Below are 23782 nucleotides of genomic sequence, written 5' to 3'. Positions count from 1 at the left end.
GGACTCTAAAGCAAATGAACAAATTGATTAAGAAATTCGTCTGTCAATCAGCCGTTGCTCTGTATAGTATCTCCTCTTTCCAAGAGTTAGCATGGGGATCATTATCTGCAGCCCTCGTCTCGTCACAGTGGGGTTTTAAAGGGATACTCCACTTTTTTTGGAAATAGGCTCATTTTACAACTCCCCCAGAGTTAAACAGTTGGGTTTGACCGTTTTCGAATCCATTCAGCCGATTTTCTGATATTTAGAAGAATATCAGTATTCAGGCAGTTTCTAGTCTCATTGACTTCCATAGTAGGAAAAAAATATATACTATGGAAGTCAATGAGACCAGAAACTGTCTGGTTACTAATATTCTTCTAAATATCGAAAAATCGGCTGAATGAATTCAGAAACGGTAAAACTCAACTGTTTAACTCTGGGGGAGTTGTAAAATGAGCCTATTTCCAAAAAAAGTGGAGTATCCCTTTAAGGCTTTGTTCAGACAGGCAGAAAAAAATCCGATCCCACTCTAATCCGTTTAGGAAAAAAACAACGTGAATCTGATTTATAAACATCCACATATGATCTAAAATCCGATTACAATCAGTTCAAATCTTTATTTTTCTGTAATTCGTGACATGTAACATCCTACTAAGTGCACAATATTGAATTTAGTCATGTTCAAGATGTTCATTTTTGTTCTTTTCTCATATGTGGCATTCATTATACCGGAATGAGTGAACAAATAAGTAAGTTTGAGCACAGTGTGTTCATCAAATGCCTGACATCATACTCTTAATTGTTTTAAAGGAAAATCTTTGGCAGCCGATGCACAGATGATATCAAAGGAGTAGTTCACTTTAAAAAAAAAAAACTTTTGCTGATAATTTAGTCACCCTCATGTCATCCAAGTTCATGTCTTTCTTCCTTCAGTTGAAAAGAAATTAAGGTTTTTGATGAAAACATTCCAGGATTTTCTCCATATAATGGACTTCAATGGGAACCAAACGGTTCAAGGTCCAAAGGAGAGTTTCATTGCAAACTGTTCAAGGGCTGTAAACGATTCCAGACAATGAATAAGGGTCTTATCTAGCGAAACGATTGGTCGTTTAAAAAATAAATAAAAAAGGTTTATAAGCTCAAATGGTCATTGCTCTGTTCTGTGATGAGCGTTCATGACTCTCCTGTTCAAACTCGTTCATCAAAATTAACAAATCTTTTTTCGAGTCATGACTCGAAGGGTCCTAGACAAGACCCTTATTCATCGTCTGGTGTAGCTTAAACCCTTTGAAGCTGCACTGAAACTCTCATTTGGACCTTGAACCGTTTGGTTCCCAATGAAGTCCATTATATGGAGAAAAATCCTGGAATGTTTTCATCAAAAACCTTAATTTCTTTTCGACTGAAGAAAGAATGACATGGACATCTTGAATGACATGGGGGTGAGTAAATTATCAGCAAAAGTTTTTTTTTTTTTTTTTTTAAGTGAACTACTCTTTTAACTATCACTATTTGAACAAATGGATCCAATTTTATACATTAAAAATATTCCAAAAGATCAGATATGATGGCTAAATTGGATTTGTGTGCAATGTGAACAAAGCCTAAGAAGTGTCAGTCCACTGACTCTTTTAAAATTAGCCATAAATTTTCTATCACCCCAAGAAACGTCGGCAAAAGGTTTTACTGTGAGAATTTAACAGTGTGCGTAGTTAGTTCAAGTTTTACGTGGGACTTTTGACAACCATATATTTTGTTGAATTGGTTGGAACGACATAAAGAGTCGGCAAATGAGTCAGTTTTTTGTAATCAGCTTGAAGATGTACACAGATTTCAAGTGTATGCAACGAGTCTCGGGCTCTTAAGGAGTGAGCATTATGCGGGGGTGATTTGTGTAAACCTCTGTCAGTTTACACACCAATCTTGTATTTACTGAAGAGTAAACATAACAAGTGTGTGGCTTCAAGTAAATTTATGTGCACTGGAGTAGTACTAACATTGAATCGAATTATGTTATACCTTGAAAGCCTTGGCTCACGTTAAAGAGTTCAGATTCCCTGACGCACGCACTTTCAGGATTTCCAGCCAACTCTTTGGGTTTCCCACTTGACACTACAAAAAAAAAAAAAAAATCAATAAAATTAATTATGTAACATTAAAGGAGTTGTTCACTTTTAAAAAAACGTTTGCTGATAATATACTCACCTCCATGTCATCCAAGATGTCCATGTCATTCTTTCTTCAGTCAAAAAGAAATTAAGATTTTTGATAACATTCCTGGATTTTTCTCAACATAATGGACTTCAATGGTAACCAAACGGTTCAAGGTCCAATAGACAGTTTCAGTGCAAACTGTTCAAAGGGCTTTAAAAAATTCCAGACGATGAATAAGGGTCGTATCAAGCGAAACGATCGCTCATTTAAAAAAAAAAAAACAAAGTTTAAGTTTTATAAGCTCAAACGGTCGCCTTGCTCTGTTCTGTGATGCGTGTTCGTGACTCTCCTATTCGAACTCATTTATTAAAATGAACAAATCTTTTCCAGAGTCAACTCGTTCATTTCGTTCGTTGAATGAACCAAATGACACGAAATTGTTCATTTTGATAAACGAGTTCGAATGGGAGAGTCACAAACGCGCATCACAGAACAGAGCAAGGCAACCATTTGAGCTTATAACACTTAAATTTTTTTTTAAGTCGTTTCGTTTGATAAGACCCTTATTCATCCTCTGGAATCGTTTAAAGCCCTTTGAACAGTTTGCAGTTTCCACTGAAACTGTCTTTTGGACCTTGAACCGTTTGGTTCCCATTGAAGTCCATTATATGGAGAAAAATCCTAGAATTTTTTCATCAAAAACCTTAATTTCTTTTCGACTGAAGAAAGAAAGACATGGATGTCTTGGATGGCAGGGGTGAGTAAATTATCAGCAAAAGTTTTTTTTAAAAGTGAACTACTCCTTTAAGACTTTCAGAGAATATAATTTTGTAATTTTATTATAGATAAAGATGGATAGATAGATGAACAAGGTAAAATCCAGATGGTCTTTTATTCCCCAGTTGATCATACAGACTTGACCTTCTACACAATATGGATGAGTGCTGCAGATAAGAGTCCCCTTTCTCAAACCAAATAGTTCCTTTATTTTCATTGTCTCCCCTTATTCTAATCTAAGTTCTTCTCCCTGTTCCATCTGGCCTCTTTCCCGTTGTCTTTTGCTGAATTATTTCTTTCCCCTTCAATACTTGCACGCAACTTTATCATTCTTCTGCTTCACCAGTGTGACTTCTGCATCTGTGTTTGATGATGGTTCAAATTAAATGCAGTTTCTTTTTTGTTTTCTATTCTTAATTTGATCAGGCTTGGACAAACTGAATCCTAGTGCCCTAGCATGCCAACTGCATTAGTACGATAATTAGGTTGTTTATATGACCTCTCCCAATCGTCTGTTCTTTGCTTACAAAAACAGCCTCTGTTTTCCCTTGAAAATGATCCATTTTATGGTACGTGTAAACTAGGCTCTCTAGGAAGTCACGTCGTGTGTTTAAATCGCATACTCAGCTCTGTCCCTACTAGCACAGATGAGGCCCTTCAGAAATAATGTCCTCCTCTCCGCTCTGAGCGAACGACAGCTGGATTATTTCATTATTGATTATGAAATATTTCTCCCCTAAGTAGCCCCCATTCCTCTCGGACACACATTCTTTTCCTTTTGGAATCTCTGTGTGACCAAACCAAGGCCCATTTCCAAGGGAAAAGCAGAAGGCTGTGGTTTGATATTTCAAAAACATGTCCTTTTAAATTGTGTTTTATAAGAAGTTACGCTCGACCTACAGCACGTGTGGCATAATGTTGAGTACCACCAAAAATAATTCGACTTATCCCTTGTTTTCCAAAAAAAAAAAAAAAAAAAAAAAAAATAGGAAAAAGGTTGCTGAATGGTTGTAAATTCTTTAGTTTAAACGTGTGAGCTGTGAAATTGTTTAAATCATTCCTGCAGTCAGATTATGGATTATGGGATGTTATCATGGCAACAAAGGTTACAAAGTAATGGTTTAGTAATTCATGAAAATGATGTTAACATTCATAATGTTTTGATCATGGCACCATGCTATTGAAAGAGTGAATATTTTAATATAATAAACCCCATTCCGTTATTTTGCGAATGTCCCCATTGTAGAGATTTTTGCCTTTTTGTGTGTGTGTGCTAATCAACATTATACCACAAATGCTGTCTAATAAGCTTAACTTGCCTTTAAAGCTTGCTTATGCTTTGACTGGTTATGAATACATAAATTATAACTGACCAAGTCAAACAAAGACCCTGATTATATATATATATATATATATATATAAACCAATTAGCCCCATATATTCATCCACATTTCAATTGTCCTCTTGAAATGCAGTTTGAGCTTGTAAAATGAGCTGAATTGCGACGCCCCCCAGTGGAGGAAGGCATCCATGGACTCTCAGAAATCATGAGTTCCCATTGGGAGATTGTTCAGACAGCCCGTTTCCCTCACGTCCATGATAATGATACGCATTATTCCTCTTGCAAGCGGTTTCCTCAGCTGAGCTGGTCCATTTGAGGCAGAATCACCTCATTGCAGTACATGAGATCCAGGGGGCGGAGTTGGATCCAGATCTAAGGGGTGGAGATGAGTAGGTTTAGGTCATGTGTAAGGTGGGAGGAGTTGAATCTGGATCCAACTCCTCCCCCTGGATTTCGTGTTCTGCAGTGAGGATCATCTCTGTTGAGGCCTGAGCCTCGTTCCCATCCCAAGATCCCAAATTCGGTATTTCACACTTAAAGTCCTGTTTTAAGATCGTTTCTGATGAAATGGAACGGTTAAGATTAACACTGAGAATTTTGTGCAACCACAAATCCTAACCGTTCCATTTCATCAGAGACGATCTTGAAACGGGGCTTTAAGTGTAAAATACTGAACTTGTCCTTTAATTAGAGCGTATGGGATCTGAGTCATGCCCGATAGGAAGAACATGTTAATCCGGGCTTTACATGATGTATCTCAGACACTATGAAATGAAAGAGGACCGCCGCCACAGTTGGACTGTTTACGAGAGAGTTTAGAACGAGTTGTAGTTTTAAATGAGACTGATAGTTGTTCTCTGGTTGTGTGTGTGTGTGTGTGCGCGCAGAGGCAGAGGAGCTCTATCAGAAGAGAGTCCTGACAATCACCGGCATCTGTGTGGCTCTTTTGGTGGTGGGCATAGTCTGTGTGGTGGCCTACTGCAAAACCAAGTAAGTATGGGTCGATTTAAACTTAGTTTAGAAATTGAATTATATATATTTTACTGTAGCAGTGATAAGAAAAAAAAATAGCCTTTAAAAGGTGTACTCAAAAATTTGTTTTTTAATGTATCCATTTCAGTTGTATGACAAATTTCTATCAACACTGAAATCACATATTCAAGTCCTTAATTAAAATAGATTAAAAGTATAGTCGGAAAGTTACATGCTCTCCAAAGTTGCATTTATTTGATGCAAAAATATAGGTAAAAACAGGTGATATTGTGAAGCGATATGATTCTGACATTTTCAGCATGTCTTCAATGTCACATGATCTTTCATTCTAATATGATGATTTGCTGCCCAACAAATATTTATTATTATTATTATTATCAAGCTTGAAATCGGTTGTGCTGCTTCATATTTTTGTGGAAACTGCAATGAATAGAAACTATTATTTTTTTTTAAATATAAAGTTCAAAAGAACATCAAACAGATTTTTTTTTGTAATATTAATATAAATGTCTTTACTGATATTTAAAATCAATTTATTGCATCTTATTAAACTATTCATTCACCGACAGCATTTTTTTTTTTACCGTATTAAAGTAAAATAAGGTTTGGTGAATGATAAAACTACATTTGCTTTGGCATTGATTGCATTTTATTTTTATAGAAAGTTAAAGATATTTAAAGGTTCTCTAAGCGATGTCGGGTGATGTGACTTCTTGTTTAAAGTATTTTCAAACAAAACGGAGGCTAGATAGACCCTCCCTCCTCCTCATCCACGCACTGACACCCAATCTCCACCCCCAGGGCCTTCTTGTCAGTTATTGGCTGGAACAGTTTGTTACGTTTCGTGGATGGGTCGCCGCAGTTTGGCTTTGTTGCCGTTTGTGGAGCCTGGGTTGTCTGCAAAGACTGCGTTTTTTTTAGGGGACAGGCAGCTAGCGGATAGTGAGGAGATGTTTGCTGTATGTGGCTTAAAAAAACGTTTGACATCACTTAGAGCACCTTTAAGTAAATGTATTTTACATTACATTCTAAAATATCAGTTCAAGTGCAATGCATTTTAAAGACAGACTGCATTTTTTTAAACTTTAAAAAAAGAAAACGGTCTGGCATCATTTGTTTACAGATGCCAATTGGTTTAATATTTTACTATCAAAGTTTTTAAGTGTGGCTTCAGTGGCCAAAAATATTTTCCCGCCAAGATTAGATTAATGTGATCATTTATTTTTGGCCCTGAAAATCACTGATACGACCTTTAAAATCAGCATTAAACCTGGCAGCGGCGTTGAGCGTTAGTTCGACTAAATAGTGAGCTTTTAAATGTGACGTGATTCTGGGCCGATGTCTGAGAGAGTGACACTGCCTCACTGTAGCCTCCCCCCCAGGAAACAGAGGAAGAAGATGCACAATCACCTGAGGCAGAACCTTTATGTGGATCATCCCAACCGAAACCTGGCCAACGGACCCAATCACCCAGGCCCAGGTCCTGAGGAAATACCCATGGTAGATGTACGTCACTCTTCTTAATAAATGTGGTTGGTTGTGATGTATATCTTCTGTCGGTAACAAAAGGGCTCTTTTTTCTTTCTCAATCGCAGTACATCTCCAAAAATGTACCGGCAACTGAGAGGGTCATTAGACACGGAGCAGAGGCACCTTTTCCTGGCAGCCGGCAGTCTTCCAGATCCCACAACTCCTCCACCCGGGCTCATTCCTCCACTCACAGGTACGTTCCTGACAGCGTGGTGTGTTTGACCAGAAATGAGCAGAGGGTTCGTGTGTGGATTCATCACGGCCAGGGGTCACGGCCCATGTCATACGTCTGCTTTTATAGCATTCAGCATTTTTCACCCCCTTTGTTTTCACCCGCTAGGTGTGGAATCCGAGTCAGGCAGCCATTATTCACCCCTTTTAGAATCCAGTCACAGGTGTGAGTGAGTGAGTGCAGAGAAACTCAGAGGTTATACACCATGATCACCTCGCAGGGCTTCGACTTCACGCTTTTCACTCAAACAGATTCTTACACGCATATGGGTTAAACTAGTGGTTCTCGGTTTGTTCTGTCATGACAAAAACAACCTTTGTGTGCCGGCCCCCAACCTTTTCACTTTCTGTTATCAATCAGCCGCGTTGTTGCAAAATATTGTTGCCAAATGTATGCTTATTGAATAAAGTGGAATTATTTGGAACATGGTCATTTGTCAAAAAGCAAATTGGCAATATTAGCAATGCTATGGTTTTATTGTGGAAAAAAACTACATTTTAATTTGTAAATTTTTCAGTTATATATCAAAGTTTTTACTTTTGTGAATAATGAATTGCCTAAAACTTGAAATTAAGAATGAAATCATCATCACTGGATATACATTATCTTTTGTAACATTTGTGTTGCCCTTTTCCATAACTAATTCACCACCTTATTGGAGTGTTTTCTTCATTAACTGAAACATTTTTGTCCATTGATAAAGCTGGAAAAACTTAAACTAAACAAAAATTGGAAATGTACAGAAGCAAGCGTATTGCATTCACTTGAAGAAAAAAAAATCTACTCTGTTTTTCTGAATTAACAAGATAATTAGATCAGAATTATGAGATTATTTTTCATGGAAAAAAGTTTTTGCTCTGCTTTTCTGAATTAATGAGTTAATTATCTCCGAATTACGAGATAACTTTACATGGTAAAAAAGTTTTTGCTCAGTTTTTCTGAATCAACGAGTGAATTATCTCAGAATTACGAGTTAATTTTTCATAGAAGTCTTTTCCTCCTTAAAAAAGTCTTTTCCTTGTTAATTCAGAAAAACAGAGCAAAAAACTTTTTTCCATGAAAAGTTATCTCGTAATTCTGAGATAATTAATTCGTTAATTCTGAAAAACAGAGAAAACTTTTTTCCATGAAAAATATATCTCGTAATTCTGAGATAATTAACATGTTAATTCAGAAAAACAGAGTAATTTTGTTTCCTCAAGTGAATGCAAAACGCTTCCGTAGAAATGTTGCCTTTAAACTATAAATATATATATTAATATACATAAAAATTCAACTAAAATTAAAATATAAAAATAAAAGCTAGTCCATTTATTTAAATAAAAACAATTATAGTGTATATAAAAACAATAATAAAATAACTCTGATTTGGTGTCGTTCCAAATCGTATTTTTCCAATTCGTATTTTCATCTGTGGAACACCAACGTAGAGGATTGTGACTGACTGTCCTCCTCCAAAAAGCACATATGAGCATGAAACTCAAGTCGCTATCTGAGTCTTGAAGACATTTAAGAACTAGCCTCCCGTCCCGCTACACTTTGAGAACCACTGGGTTAAGCATCTTGTGCGCTTTTTCTGTCCTGCTTTCTTTCCTTCCCTTTTCTTTCATTCTTTTTCTCTCTTTCTGTCTTTCTCAGACATGAAGGGAGAACGTGGAGTCTGGAGCGAACAGACAGCGTCCTCTCCGACTGTCCTTCCGACATGATGTCGTCCTCAGTGGGGACCAGTAAATGCAACAGTCCTGCGTGCATGGAGGCTCGGGCCAGACGTGCCGCACACTGTGGCTTTACTGAGCCCCACCGGCCGGCCCTGCAGTACGGCGACTCTTTCGACTCGCTTGGGGACTCTCCGCATAGCGACAGGTGCGCAGGAGCACCCCCTCTCTGCAGCCATGGCACTGAGAACCATTTTAGTGTGTGCAGTAAGACTCATCTGCGTTTCAGGGCATAGTCTCCTTTACCGCGGGAGATTGGCACGGGTGGCGTGAAAGATTCGATAGCAAATTTAACAGCACGTACCATCAGGGTTTGGGTCGTTCGGAAGGGTTTGGTGTGGTCTGATATAATTTAATTGAATTCATTAATATAATTTGATAAAAGTTGATTAAAAAAAAGAAAGCTAGTGAGATAACTATAATTGAAAAAATTCTATATAAGAATATATAATGTGACCCTGGATCACAAAACCTGTCACAAGTAGCACGGGAATATTTGTGGCAATAGCCAACAATACTTTGTATGGGTCAAAATGATCGATTTTTCTTTTATGCCAAATATGTCAAAAAAAAAAAAGACCCATGTGACTGGTGTGTGTGTGTGCGTGTATGTGTGTATATATGAAGAGTTCAGATGCAAAAGCCTCTAAATGCCATTTGAAATTTTCTTCTTTAATGATGATTTTTTATCAAACTTGTATATTTAAGTTCAGTAATTTCACTTAAATGGCAATGATAATTACCTATTAATTGTTATTTAAGTGAAATTACTGAACTTAAATATACAAGTTTGATAAAAATCATCATTAAAGAAGAAAATTTCAAATGGCATTTAGAGGCTTTTGCATCTGAACTCTTCATATATATATATATATATATATATATATATATATAAACATAACATTTTAATATTTTTTTATATATACATATATATAGAAGGGGGTGCTATATACAGTATATATATATATATATATATATATATAGGTGTGTATGTGTGAATACAACATTTTAATATTATTATTATTATATAGAGACATATATATATATAGGCCTATATAATATTATATAGACACATACACATACATTTCATTAGTCTATATTGTAATATTACATTTATATATCAATATATAAACATTTTAATATAAATATTTAAATATAGAATTATACTTTATTACATATATTATATATTCTAATATAAATTGTAATAACTACATGATATATTTTTCCTTGTTTATAATTTTTATTATAGTTATCTTATAACTATGAATTATGTATATAGGCTATCATTAATTTTACATATAATATAAAAAAAAATTAAACATATTTTAATTATTATAATGTATATTTATATGTTTTTTTATCATATAAACATATTTTTACAAATATAACATATCAATAAACATCCACATATTTAATTTCTTGTGCTACGTCAGCCAAAATCTGATCAAAACCTCTCCCGATAAGAAAGCTGATCCCTCAAAACTCAAAACTATACAAATCACACACTGCGTACCATGACAAATATAATAGTAAAATTCATTGCGCAAATCGTGCAGATGCTCTGGCCCAGCTGAGAATGTCAGAGAGGGAGTCAGGGTCAAGCAAAGCTTCGCTGCTCCAGATACGCAGTATTTGTATCAAGGCAGAGAGAATCTAGCCCACGGCCAGCTGTATTTACAGTTATCTCTCGCCTGCGAAACGCCCACACCACCATGTAAGGGCCAAAACAGGAGAATTTATACCGTGAGGGGTTCATTAAGTCAACAAGAACCGAACAACACATTATCTCAGGGGTGAAACAGGTCTCTGGTGTTCTGCTCTGCACTATTTCCCTCTCTACCTTCTCTCCTCCTCTGCAGCTGACTGAGCTGTTGTGTGCATACGGCTATCTGCCCTCAGGCTCCGAAAAACTGTGACCGAGCAGCCAGTGTTAATTTATCTGCTCCAGTTTGACTGTGGCCTCCACTCTCAGGGCAAGCTCACTTTAACTCACACAGCACAGGCCAAAGGAACAAACGCAGATAGCGACTTTCTTTCTCTTTTCTGTCAAAGGCATCAGGGAAAATTACCCGCTTACATGATTAAGTGTAGCATGATGCACGCTAACGGAAAGGAACTTGAAAGGCAAGCTTTGTCATCCATCTGGTGGCGTGCTGCAGTAACAATGCTTAGCCTAGACTGGGAGGTTTTTGACATGGCCTCGTTTGTTACTGTTGCACGCATGTTTGCTGTCGTTTGCTATTGAGCTTTCAGCCACCGAGTCTTAGTGTGCATACTATCATTTTTCTAGTGCCATAGCAAGGTGGGCGTAAATTGATGCAATTCTGCAAAAATACAAGGCAGGAGCACTGCGAATGAGCAGCTAACACAGAACAGGGATCCCACACCTTTAGATTAGTGAATTGTCCATGTTGATCACAGTGCAAAAGAATTTTAATTATTTTAGAGATATTTGCGAATTCTAGTCAGTATAAATAAAAAAAATATATTTAAAAAAATTTAGTTAAAAATATATATATTTTTTTTTAGGATTTAAGGAATTTCATGATTTTTCTAGACCTGAAAATCACAATTTTTAAAAATGACCATGGAAACTCTAAAAGAGGTTCTCTACCTTGAGGACGCCCAATGCATATAACTATTTGTGATTGTTAGCATACGTTTCATAGTCAACAGTTAGACCTACTGTCCATATTATTTTGTGCTTAAAATTTTAAATATTACTTTCTTTTTGTTTTAACTTAGTGTTCAAATGCACGGAGCCCCGCACATGACACCCGGACAAAAATATATGTATATCGTTAACACAGTCTCATCCCAAATCGTCATATAACTGACGTTTTGGGACGTATTTTGACCATACGTCAATATCCGCCTTTTTAGGGCCCCCTTAAACGTCGGTAGATGGCGATCCCGGGCCGTCATACAACTGACGCTTTACCTTTAACGTCAGTTAGGTGACGGGTTAGGTTTAGGGTTAAGTTTAGGTATGGGGTAGAGTTAGGATCCCATAACCTCATCTACCGACGTTTAAGGGGGCCCTAAAAAGGCGAATATTGACGTATGGTCAAAAGACGTCCCAAAACGTCAGTTATATGACGATTTGGGATGAGACCGGGTTGATATCGTGGCCACAAGAATTTGAACTTGTACAGATTACGATATTATGTGCATGATTTCCATGATTTTTTCCCCGCATGTCATGTGCAGGAATCCATACTACAGTATTAAAAGTAAATAAACTGTAGGTCTATATATTGTGTATTACCGTTTTTACATATATAGAATACAATACTTGTAATTTAGCATATATGCAAAGACTTTTTCATTGTTAAAAAAGATTTATATTTCAAGAATCGAAGAACCTTGCCAAAAATGATTCTGGCTTCCACAAAAATATTGGTTTCCAACATTAAAATTAATAAATACATCTTTAGCACCAGATTAGCATATTAGAATGATTTTTGTCACATGTGAAGAGTAATGATGCTAAAAATTCAGTTTTGTCACCACAGGTGTAAATGACATTTTAAAATATATTAAAAATAAATCAAATTGTATATAATATTGCGGTAACGCTTTACAATGAGGTTCATTAGTTAATGTATTAACTAACATGAACTAACCATGAGAAATTTGTTACAGTATTTGTTAATCTTCGTTGATGTTAGTTAATAAATATCAAGCTGTTCATTGTTTGTTCATGTTAGTTCACAGCGCATTAACAAGATTTTCATAAAGCATTAGTAAATATCGAAATGAACGTTTACAAAGATTAATAAATGCTGTATAAGTGCTGTTCATTATTAGTTCATGCTAACTAATGAACCTTATTGTAAAGTGTTACCAATATTGCTATTTCACTGTATTTTGATCACACAAATGCAGCCTTAGTGAGTAAAAGAGACTTCTTTAAGAAACCGTATATACTGTGTATATTATTTATAGACCCAACTTGAAAAGGCATCAAGTCTTTATAATCTGATTTGCTGTTTGTGAGATCCTAAAGTTTAATTCTGTTTGGGTGAATAAACAAAAGGAAAAAGAGTTGTGGAGCCAAAAAGTTGAGGTGGGTTCCTTTGCTGTTATCTGTACTTAAAACCATCGACTGATGTCCATATCTGTTCCACACAACCTTCTTTTCTCCCGCTCTTCTTCCTCTCTCTCTCCCTGTCCTTCCCTCGCCACAGGTACGTGTCAGCATTGACCACGCCGACTCACCTGTCTCCCGTGGACTTCCATTACTCACTGCCCCCGCAGGTGCCTACCTTCCAGATCACGTCTCCCAACGCCAGCCACGCCATGTCTCTGCCCCCCGCCGCACACGCTCCCTACCCCCCGGAGGAGGACCAGCCGCTGCTGCGGCGCTACCAGGTGCCACTGCACGAGGCACGGGGCCACGAGCCCTACCGGCAGCAGCAGCGTGGCAGCTACCTGCGGGACAGCACGGGCAGCCTTCCCTCCAGCCCCTACCGGCTGGCTCAGGAGGAAGAGTACGAAAGCACCCAGGAGTACCTCTCCTCCATGGAGCAACCAAAGAGAAGCAGTCGCCGCTGGCGCCGGTCCAGACTCAATGGCCACGTGGCGCCACGTGGCTACCAAACGTCCCGGGACTTGGGCTCACGCACCTGCCTGTCGGACAGCGATTCGGAGGAGGAGGAAGGTGAGAGCACGCCCTTCCTCAGTATGCAGAACATGAACGCCGCCGAGCCCTCCGCCCTCTACAGGCCCGTGCCCGACACACGGACTTCTCACGCCCAGAGCGGGCGGCACGGTCCACACGCCAACACACAGACCAGACTGACGCACTCGCGCCCCAAAATGGACAATGCACCCCACTAGAGAGACCACCACCTATCCACAACCCCTCCCCCCCGATCTACTATAGACATGCACCTATAAGAAATATTTTTATTTTATATAACTGACAGATATTATAAACAAATGAAATATTTATTTTCATTTTAGCAAAAGTTGTCTACTAGTTAACAGCAAAGACTTTTTTTATAGGGAAAACTCTATTTATATGTACATTTTGATTTACAGCATAAAAAAAAAAGATGTGCCAATTTTTTCACAACTTAAAAAAAAAACAACAAAAAAAAAAACAAAAATAGAGTAATATTGTGGTGCCTTTTGCTGTATGCTGGTGCCAGAAGGCCAGTGGAGTTTTTTGTAGCCTTTCTTATACGGACGCCTCATTTTTTTATACTCGTTTACTCTTTTGTTGTCTCTTTTTGGCCTTTTATTTCTTTCCTTTCTTTTCAAGGTTGTGTTTTTTGGGAGCTGACCCCCATTTGAACTGTGACATCCCCCCCTCCACCGTCATGCAATATAAACCACTCTAACATAAGGTGTATGTTTACATGAATTTGATCCACAGAGATGTGTTTATGATCATGTTGCTTTGCCAACAGGAAATCAATGACAAATGCAACCGGGGGTTCGGAAAAAGTAGTGTGTGCGTGTGTGTGCGTGCGTGTGTGCGTGTGTGTGAACGTGAGCGACCAAAAGCGAGAGGCCTCGAAATGACTGTGGCTCTGATAAATATGCTGCTGTTGTCTAGAGTTACACATGTGGGCAACTGATGTCGTCTTACAGATGCACTGCCTTGATTTGCTTTGCATCCCTACAGGGTAAGGTTTGTCACACAGGAGCCTTCTTTTTTCCAAAGGGGATTGTGGGTTAAATGTGAGCGGGCCGTGGGCCAGGCTGTCAGTGCTAATAGCTTTTGACAGATAACAAAAAAATAAAGAACATGTAGTCTCTCCCACGCAGCCCACTTTCCCGTCACTCAGCCGAGTCGCCCTCATTATCAGCACATCCATCCGGTTAGAGCGGTCAGCGGGAGAGATAGACGGGAGGAATGGAAGGCCTCACAGCGTCTCAGGACTTCATTTCACTCCACATCTTCATCTAGCGCAGGACTGAAGAGAGACTGACGGATGCGTCCCCTCCTTCGTTTGGTCCTGGTACATTGGGACTGCAAGAGTACAGGTGCTGTTCACACAAGACATGTTCTTATTCCCACTTTCCACTTTTTGTGATCATAAATGCCCAACCCTTGAAATGTGATGCATAAAGAAACAAATTGCAATTTTGGAAATGTATATATGTGCACTTATTCTAAATAATAGAATAAACAATGTATGCGTGTACAGAGGCACACATATTACTCACATATTTTATTTTTTAGAGTGGATAAGTATCAGTTAAAAATAATGGACCAATCAAATGAATCTAGGGGTGGGATAGTTCGCAACAATGGGTTGCGTTATGAGACTTGCATTTAACTCTTATTTTTCATATTAGAATGTGTCCTGTGTGAACAACCCTGTAACACACAATCATATACACACACAAACACAGTCTCAAATGACAAGACAAATAGCTGTGAACATTATTAGGGGTCATTAAAATGCCAAAATATGCAAACTTTATATTCTACTTGCGTTCCAATGCATTTCATTTTTAGTGTGTAATGTTGAGGCAGTTTTGTTTTTTTAACTTCAGGTCAGTTTTTTTTTTTTTTTTTTACATTAGGTCCATATATTTCATAATTATTTAATATATTCACAGTTACTCTAAGACACCAAATAGGGCAGGTCGTTATAATTCTTATTTTATCATTATTTTCCATATGCAACTCCATGTCCATTTTAAAGCACTCATTGGGCCCAAACCAAACCAGAAACATCTGCACTGACTGACTCTGTTTGGATGGAAACACTCCTACATTAACAACCAGTCAGTGTCGATAAGCCTGAGATGAAGTGTACTAAAATCAGCTGTTTTTAACTCTTCACCTTCTACAAAGAGCGTCCACAGTCAGCATCAGCTTTCCATCTTATTGAGAAGATGTAAAGAATAATATAGTGCTGAGGGAAGTGAAGTTCAACAGAAAAATGACACCAAATAACAGAGGAAGATTATAACCAGACAGATCCGTGCTAAATATGTTTTCGTGCACTTCTTCCATAAAAGAGATGAGTTGTGATTTAACAATAAGTCCTGATAAAAGGGGTTAATGCTGTATTATGACAGCACAATAGAATATCATGTTTTCTTATTTTAAATGAAGGGATGTTTTGTTTGAAGTTTGAGGAGACATCATTTAGATCCCCTACCTTTCTTCCTTACATTTTGGGTCTTATTTGTATGTTTGGGGAAATGCCAAAAAAAAGACTCTAGTTAGTTGAATGTGACTCTACTCAATCTCTTGACGGTTATGTCCTGCCAGTTTATTTCTATCTTTTTCGTTTCCCCCGCTTGAAACACCTCCTCACCTCTGCATGTCCTTGTGGTCAAGGTTAGATGGGTGCATGGTACAAGCAGCAGATGATTTGTTTTCCTCAAGTCAGTGGAAGTGTATTTTTTTTTTTTTTTTTTTTTTACATTCAGCAATAAAAAAAGGAATCTTTTCCCCCACCATGTCCATTCTTGGAAAATGCTAGAGGATTTTAAAAAGTGAGAACAAACACGCGCGACTGTCATTGATTGTAAAAAAAAAAAAATTAAAATAAAATGAAAACACCTGTTCATATGAAAAAATAAATATTTCTTGGTATCATTTTGGCACATGCCCATATCTGACCTGTTGTCTGTCTCCTCTGTTCATAGTCATCTTGCCTGTCACTAAGTTATGATTGAGTATCGTTCTACCTAGGCATGGAATGATGTGATACCAGCCATGTATTCCTTAAATGTAGACGGCGAGTGCCCGCTCTTCAAGTGGTCCTCCACAAAAGATAAAATGACCCGACAAATGGCAAGTCACTGGGTCCTCGTTACGTGTCTTGCACCAATCCACAAACATCTTCCTTTTTATGAGCATACAGGCACCTGGTAGAAGAGACCCTAGCCTCTGCTATAGTATAAGTCACCCTTTGTGAGATACCTGGCTCAGCACCGCCTCAACAAATTAGCTGTACCATCTGGGGATGCAGCCGCCACTCTCCATGAACTACAACCTCCATGGATGGCATGTCCACCCCACAATTTAGGTGACCGTGGACATAGAATGCCTGGATGGAGTTAAGATTTGCATCGGCCCACAAGAGGAGGTGCTCTGCCAGCCTCTTCAGCGGTCAAGACCAGACGCCACCTTGGCAAATGGATGTCTTTCCAGAGCACCAATGTCTCCTGGTCCGATATTACCGATTCCCCCACACCAAGAGGGAAACAGGAGTGGTCAGCTTGCAAACTGAAGCGTATAGCCTTTTTCTTTCATACTCACCACCCAACGAGACACAGCTGGCAGAGTACACCACGCATCCACGAACAGCCAAAAGGCTCACCGCTCTGGGGCGGGGAGATGCTGTCGATTTCCATGTTTGGTTTTGTTTTGCAGTATTTATTACAGGGATCATTCAAACAACCTATGCTGTCCTTAGCAACATGCAGGGGGACAGATGAACAGCCTCTTCAACCTGAATATCTGCACGTAGCTCCTTCCTCCTTATGCTCACCTCTCAGTGACTTGCTGGGGTGTGATCCCATCTGCTTAGGGAAGTGCCTCAACATGTTGTCTCTTACCACTGGCTTGAGCTTTTTCCAAGGAGCTGAGAAAGCAGTGTTGGCATATGGCCTCTCTCAAACAAGCCCACAACATCACCAAAGAGACCTTGGGGACTCACAGGGGAATCTAACAGAGACATCTTTTCTGATTTTTTCATTTCCTTGAGAATGAGCCACAAGTGGTGGATCACAACCACCAAGCTTTCCATGCTGCATCCCATAGCTTGGGCAGTCACCTTGGTATACCGGAGAACTGAGTCTATAGACAACCATACCTCCATATCTGGAACTTCATCTTCTTGAGCAGCTTGGCCTGGAGCACTTGCAGCACCGCAGTTGTATGAAGGCGGATGCTGCCTAATGTTGGCCGTAGTCTGACGTGGCTTGAAAGGAAGCAATGCCTTGGACTCCCAGCCCCGGGATGAAGGGCTGAGATGGGCCGCAATGGCTTCCTCGATGAGCAGCAGCTTAGGGCCCAGCTTTGTGGACAGTTGGGAGAGGGGAAGTTCCTCCAGCATGGGCCCAGGGTGAACCGAGAGATCTCATCATGTACCTCAGGGAAAAAAGGTGCCTGTCTCTTGGGGGCAGCATTGTGGACATTGCATGCTCATCCGAGGTGCCAAATGAGATCAGCTTGTGGGCTTTGTTGAAGTGAAAATGACTCCAGGGGTCATGGCAGAAGTGGGCCATCGTGAGGTCGCCTATAGAGCCTCAGCACCTGTTGCTGCTTCCTCTCCCATGGGTCGACTGTCATCTCCTCACAGTCCTGACAGCCGAGTCCATCAAGTGCCATCTCGGTGTGGGCGCAGCCCAGGCACAAGATGCTTGCTTCATGCATGTCAGTCTGGGACTTGAATAGGCCCCCCGTGAATGTTGAAGGCATAGATCACCGGTGAGAATCGTACTCTATAGCTAGAATGAGAAAGATTTTGAGGTGATGACGGTCCAGCACCGTGTTATTTAGCAATAGCAGATGCTTCGCTCATCGCACGAGCACTTCCCCTTAACATCAGCTACCGACACAATGTCAAGTGAAACAATCTCGAATGGGAACCCCTGAGACTTTAGCATATCCACGGGAAATGTTTAAAGTTGCGCATGAAAACTGGAATGTTTTTTCAAATTCGGCAGTTGCAGCATCCAATTATCAGATATTTCCTAATATTAAATGTTAATGGAAACACTGTATGTCAGAATCTTGTTTCACACCATATTGTATTGAAATATTTTGAGCAGAAGCTACAGTATTTGTGGCTAGAGGAATTAAAGTCCACTAGAGGAGAAATTTTAATTATGTTCACATTGCCCATGTCTGTGGATGACTAGGGTGGAACAACATGCTATATGGATTATTATAACCTACGACATTGTGGTATGGACACACGGAGGAAGCTGGGGAACAAGGTCAGGAGTGATTCTCTCACAACAGCTTGTACCTCCAGCTGCACACATCTGAGTTTCAGTGTCGAAGAGGCGATTTTTTTATTTTTATTTTTTTTTTTGTCTTCTGAGACATTTCCAAGACATTCATCTGGGGCCCATCATCGCCAACACTTCGCTTTCCCCTCAATGACCCTGATCAGCTCTCAGTTTTTATGTGTTTCTACACTCTCTGGTCAATCCTGACATGCTTAAACATGAAACATATGCCTCACTATATTGAGTAGCTGCCAAGTAAACTTGAACACATAAGTCCATGGTAACTTAATTGTAGGTGGACCGCAGCCTACCTGTTTTTAGTTTCATGCTTACAACTTTAAGAGGTAATTATTTGGCTGATTCTACACGGAAAGTGCAGTAAAACAGGCTGAGTATGTTATCTCTAACCGTCAAATGCAAGTATGTGGACCACTACTACTAGAGCAATTAAGTATTACATTGTGTTTAATTGTAAGACTAGCTGAAAGACCTTATTTTTACATTCTGCAGTCATAAAAGCTAGTTTTTCCAATTTCCAAAGCTAGTTTTCCAATCCAGTTTTTCCAATCCGAATAGCTGAATTTAATAGCTCAATGCAGCTGGTATTTGGCAGACTTCAAGAAAGTGATGTGTTACAGACAACTTGGAAACCTTTTTTTTTTTTTGCGTGAATGCGGCAATTCAGATGATTTTGGCACATTAAGTCTGCAGTTCCTGAGCATTTGTGTCCTGTTCACACAGGAATCTTTGTCAGAAACATTCTGCGTGATGAACATTTAAATTTGAATTCATGCATCTGTTCCAATCGATACGAACATTCACATAATGTCAAATTCACTTGCAAGGACCATGCTACAACTATGGGGATGGGGGAAAGGTTGTGATGATTCTTCGTCTGACTGATAAGGGAGTCTAGTCCAGGGAGACTCAGAGTGAGTGCTTCGTCTCGGTAGGTAGATCGGGAGATCACTAAGATTATTACGGATATATAAGCGGTGTGCTTCGAATGACCAGCAGCCTAGGACTCTGATTGTCTTGTCCGAGATGCCCATGCGGGCGGCCGTGGTGGCTGCTCCAATCGGTAATGTTTGGGAGAAATGTTTGTTAAACCAGAATCTTGTGGTCATGTTTCTGTTTTCTGCGAGGAAAAGTGGTTCTTGAGGAGACGAATTGCCGTATCCTGAAAGAACGTATTCCGAAAGTGGCTCATAAGGACTGAAGAAGGAGTTGAGGCGAAAATTGTAGATTGGAGATGACTCTCTGAATTGGTTGGTTTTACTTCTCTTTAGGGTTTATCATCAGTGGTGATGTCTGAGAGGCAGGGATGAATGGCTGGATTGAATACTTGAAGTCGACGGGGCAAATTCCGAGTATCTCAGGAAGCCGAAGAATGCGAGAAAGAACATGTATTGGTCGATCAAAGGGCTCAAGTATCCGGAACGTAATGTGTGGATGCATTGGCTCAGGAGGTTAGAGTTAAGGGCAAGCATTTAATGGTGAGGAGTGCTTCTTGTTTCCGTAGACCTCTAATGAGTTGCATTGGTCGCCAGTGGCGAGTTTGTAGACAAAGTTGATTCCGGTCCGGATAGGTAAGTCTGAATGGAGGATGCCCTGATCTCTAGTTCTCGTTTGCGAAGGAAAGTGATCCTGAAGTTGAGTCGGGTTGGAGAAATCTTCGAAGATGAACTATGATGTGGAAGCCCGCGGGGCTGAGAGATTTCCACAGAAGAACAGTGTGAATTTTGGCTGCCTAGGGATTGTTGTGAAGACCTTCTCTGTGACGGATGAGCGATTCGGAATAAATAGTCAGAGGGGTTGATCTGCAGCTCGGGATCCATGTCAAGAAACTGAGACAAATGGTGCGGTGAAGGTGGGTGCAGTGTATATATGCAGACGGGGAACGAGCTGATTCGTTGAGGCATTGTCTTTCTCCCGAACTTCAGTTAACTTGATAATTATATGCAACATGTAGGGGTTCTAACACTTTTTCCTACCTTTCCAAAACTGGTCAAGCCGGTGCTTTATTTGGGACAAAAGCATTCTAGTCAATCATATCATAAGAATATCAGTTGGCGATTTCCTATGAATTCATTTGATATGAATGAAAACAAATGATTTGTAGATGAAACGTCACCATGTAGCATCACTAAATCCAATCCTCAACTTGGCATTGGCAGATTGTTTGAAAACATATTAATTTCCGCCACCAATGCACCAAATATACGAATTGTCATGAGAGTGTTTGGTTTTAGTGCATTCTGGGTAGGTGAACACTGGAAAAACTGAATGATGTATATTGACTGGAAGAAATATATGACCTTGTTTCTGGAGCCAAAGGCAGTTATCAGATTTTATACATATCTGTCTTTCCTCCGTCATGGAAGCAACAACATTGAAAATCTGGTTATATGTCCTTGGGAATGTCTACCTGAATAGGCAGTGAATCATTGAAATAGACTGTTGTTGCTATGGGCTCCATTCTTTATCCGTTCACGTCAGGAAAAAGTATAAATCATAGTAATGCACGGTCTGCCTCAGTATTATTTAAGGCAGAGATGTGGTTCCCCCACTACAAGGGAAGTTTGATGTTTAATCATCCAAAGGAGTGATAGAACATCCTGTGCATGTTTGGAAAGGCTGTTGTGTCCTCTCTGGTGAGAGGTCCAAATTTAAGATGAAGGTGTGGAAAAGGGAATATTTGTCTCCAGATATGAGGCGTTTGGGTCATAAACTCTCCAAATGTTGCTTCACCTTCAAAATGCGCTAATCGCTTCCCACATGATTTGGCATCATTGTCTGTTCCCATCTACTGATCGCCAAATGCCAGATAGCCAAAGGATGATCTCATTAATTTCAGATACGGCATCAAAACATTTCAGACACATTAATTGGGAAATGTACTGCACAATACAAATGGTGATGGAATGTGCTTAGATTTCATTTACGACTGAATCTATGCTAAAATGTCTAGCAGAATGGTTGCTGCACTGTAAATGATTTCTGTTGTTTTCACAGGATTATACTGTTTTTCTCAACAGTTTCTTACTGTATAATCTATGTACAGTAAGTTACAGTAGATTTAGTTGTTTTCACAGTATTAAATTGTTTTTTCAACAGTTATGTACTGTGCACACAGTTGACAGTATGTTACTGTAGAATTGCAATGCATTCTGGGAAATTATCAGTTACTGTTAATCTAAATACAGCAGTGCATTGACCGCGAAAAACACCACACACAGTTCCACGGGTAAAATTGCTAGCCTACTAATGTTATTCTTACATTTAAAATAAAAATGTAGCACTGGTTAACCATTAACAGTCATAATTTATGACATAATTTATGTCAGTGGGGTGTGCATGAGAGCATATTTGACTTTGGAAGAGTTTCTCTGTCGTGTCAGTGGTGCTGCTGTCTTTTCTGCCGACCTGCAACTTCTTCATCTGGTAAGTAATAATTCTTATAATGTGTATGCATACGGATTCTAGCTAATAACTTTAAAGTTATTTAGAATAGCTGACCACGATTTCTATATTCAATTTAATATATTCTAGACATTTTAATAGGCTACTCTTCAATGTAGTCATTTGGGATGTTACTGTAAATTCAAATACATTAGTACGAAATGACCGCGAAAAATATAACCACAACAAGCTGCCATTTTATGAAGAACTCGACTCTTCAGTTCCCTTCCCTCTGTAAGAACACGCAGGCCGTGCATCGCGTCGCTGTCGGTCGGCAACGTTTTCGCCATACATCTGGTTAGTAATTCATATTTTTATGCAAACCATATGAGTTACTTACGTTAACAGATTAACGTTAGAAAGAAGTGGCCGCGGAATGTTCTATAACGTCTGTAAGTATAAGTCAGACGCGGATTTCTTTTATGTTGATAGCCTTACTTGATTAAATGTGATTTTATTAACATATATTTCATATGTAACCTCTTATACGGTCAAAATGGTCTAATCATTTTGTTATTTACCACGTTAAGTCGGTGGAAGCGCCTGCACGTTCATTATTTTATGACTTACAGGGGTTAGGAATTGATAATCGATAAATGTATCCTGAAATCGGACATCCAAGGTTAGGATTCGGATTTATTGTTATAAAATTAAAGTGCCGATTCCTCTTATTGATTTTTTCACGCTTATTTTCGTGTAAATCCTGACCTGGCGTTCAACGTTAACTTAACGTTACCTCAGTGATAAAGTTGGACCGCGGAAAGCGCCCAAGGTGTATTTTTGTCCAAAATACAAAGCTATGTGTGACATTTACAGTATTTGTTGTGGTCTTTGTTAATCTTTGGTTATCATTAACGACACATACACGAGGGAGTTAGCCTGGTGTTGAACACTTTACTAGCGAACTTAGAATCAACAACAACAAAAAAAACCCGGGTCATACCAACTACACAAACTGCCTGGGGGTGTTCCGGTAGGAACCATTCACTGCATATACTACAGTATTGTCGGCTATAATATCATTGTTTTTTTTTTACTATGTGTAAACTGACATGTACTCATTTGAAGGGAACGATGCCTTGTCAAGCTTTTTTTAAGTCATGTAACTTAGTATCACACAAGCAAGATTTAGCCTACGTTTTCACGTGATCGTAAATGAATTGATTTTAAACAACAGTCCAACAAACAAGATTTTAGTATTAAGTGAATTACACTTTAGACATCATTTTGTCTGTTTTTGCTGTTTAGCCAAAACAACAACCAAAACGTACTATATTTTAACTGTCTTGTCTGTTCTCCTTTTCCACAGGTGTGAGCTGTGCATGTTAAGAAGACCCCTATCCATCTTGACGACCGATGAATTGTAAATCTAATCTAATTTAATTATTCTATTTATCTAACTACTAACGTTTACCTTGGTCCAGTACTGACCCACTGAGAACATTTTAAACGGATTTTTATCCATCTGTGAATTTTGTCTATCTGCAAGTTGTTTAGAATTGTTGTGTGAAAATAAATGTTACTGTACAGTTTAAGGTTTAATTGCATAAAAGCTTGGATAGAAAACTTCTTATTTCAAAAGTTAGAACATAAGTCTGCATATAAATAATTATTGATACCGTAATGCAAGTTTTTCATGGCACATGTGCATGATGAGGT

The 23782-nt window shown here is 39.0% G+C and overlaps 1 protein-coding gene across 13 annotated transcripts in view; it reads left to right on the top strand.

Annotated features, from left to right (window-relative positions):
* The window catches only part of nrg2a (neuregulin 2a), a 116731-nt gene extending 100418 nt beyond the window's left edge, over nucleotides 1-16313 (top strand). For 6 of the 13 annotated variants that reach the window (XM_089123723.1, XM_089123717.1, XM_089123714.1 and 3 more), the window contains 5 exons: nucleotides 5143-5245; nucleotides 6619-6754; nucleotides 6844-6971; nucleotides 8649-8873; nucleotides 12916-16313. In XM_089123723.1, the coding sequence (XP_088979849.1) occupies nucleotides 5143-5245; nucleotides 6619-6754; nucleotides 6844-6971; nucleotides 8649-8873; nucleotides 12916-13567 (1244 nt within the window). In that variant the 3' untranslated portion in view covers nucleotides 13568-16313. The remainder of the gene's footprint in view (nucleotides 1-5142; nucleotides 5246-6618; nucleotides 6755-6843; nucleotides 6972-8648; nucleotides 8874-12915) is intronic. The other 7 variants (XM_089123724.1, XM_089123718.1, XM_039693792.2 and 4 more) reach the window with 3 other exon arrangements.
* The last annotated feature ends 7469 nt before the right edge of the window (nucleotides 16314-23782 follow it).

The sequence above is a fragment of the Pimephales promelas genome, chromosome 19 (assembly GCF_988280905.1).
Source record: "Pimephales promelas chromosome 19, fPimPro1.hap1.1, whole genome shotgun sequence".
Taxonomy (NCBI): domain Eukaryota; kingdom Metazoa; phylum Chordata; class Actinopteri; order Cypriniformes; family Leuciscidae; genus Pimephales; species Pimephales promelas.
Note: the sequence above shows the minus strand (reverse complement) of the source record. Positions and strands in the feature narration are given on the sequence as shown.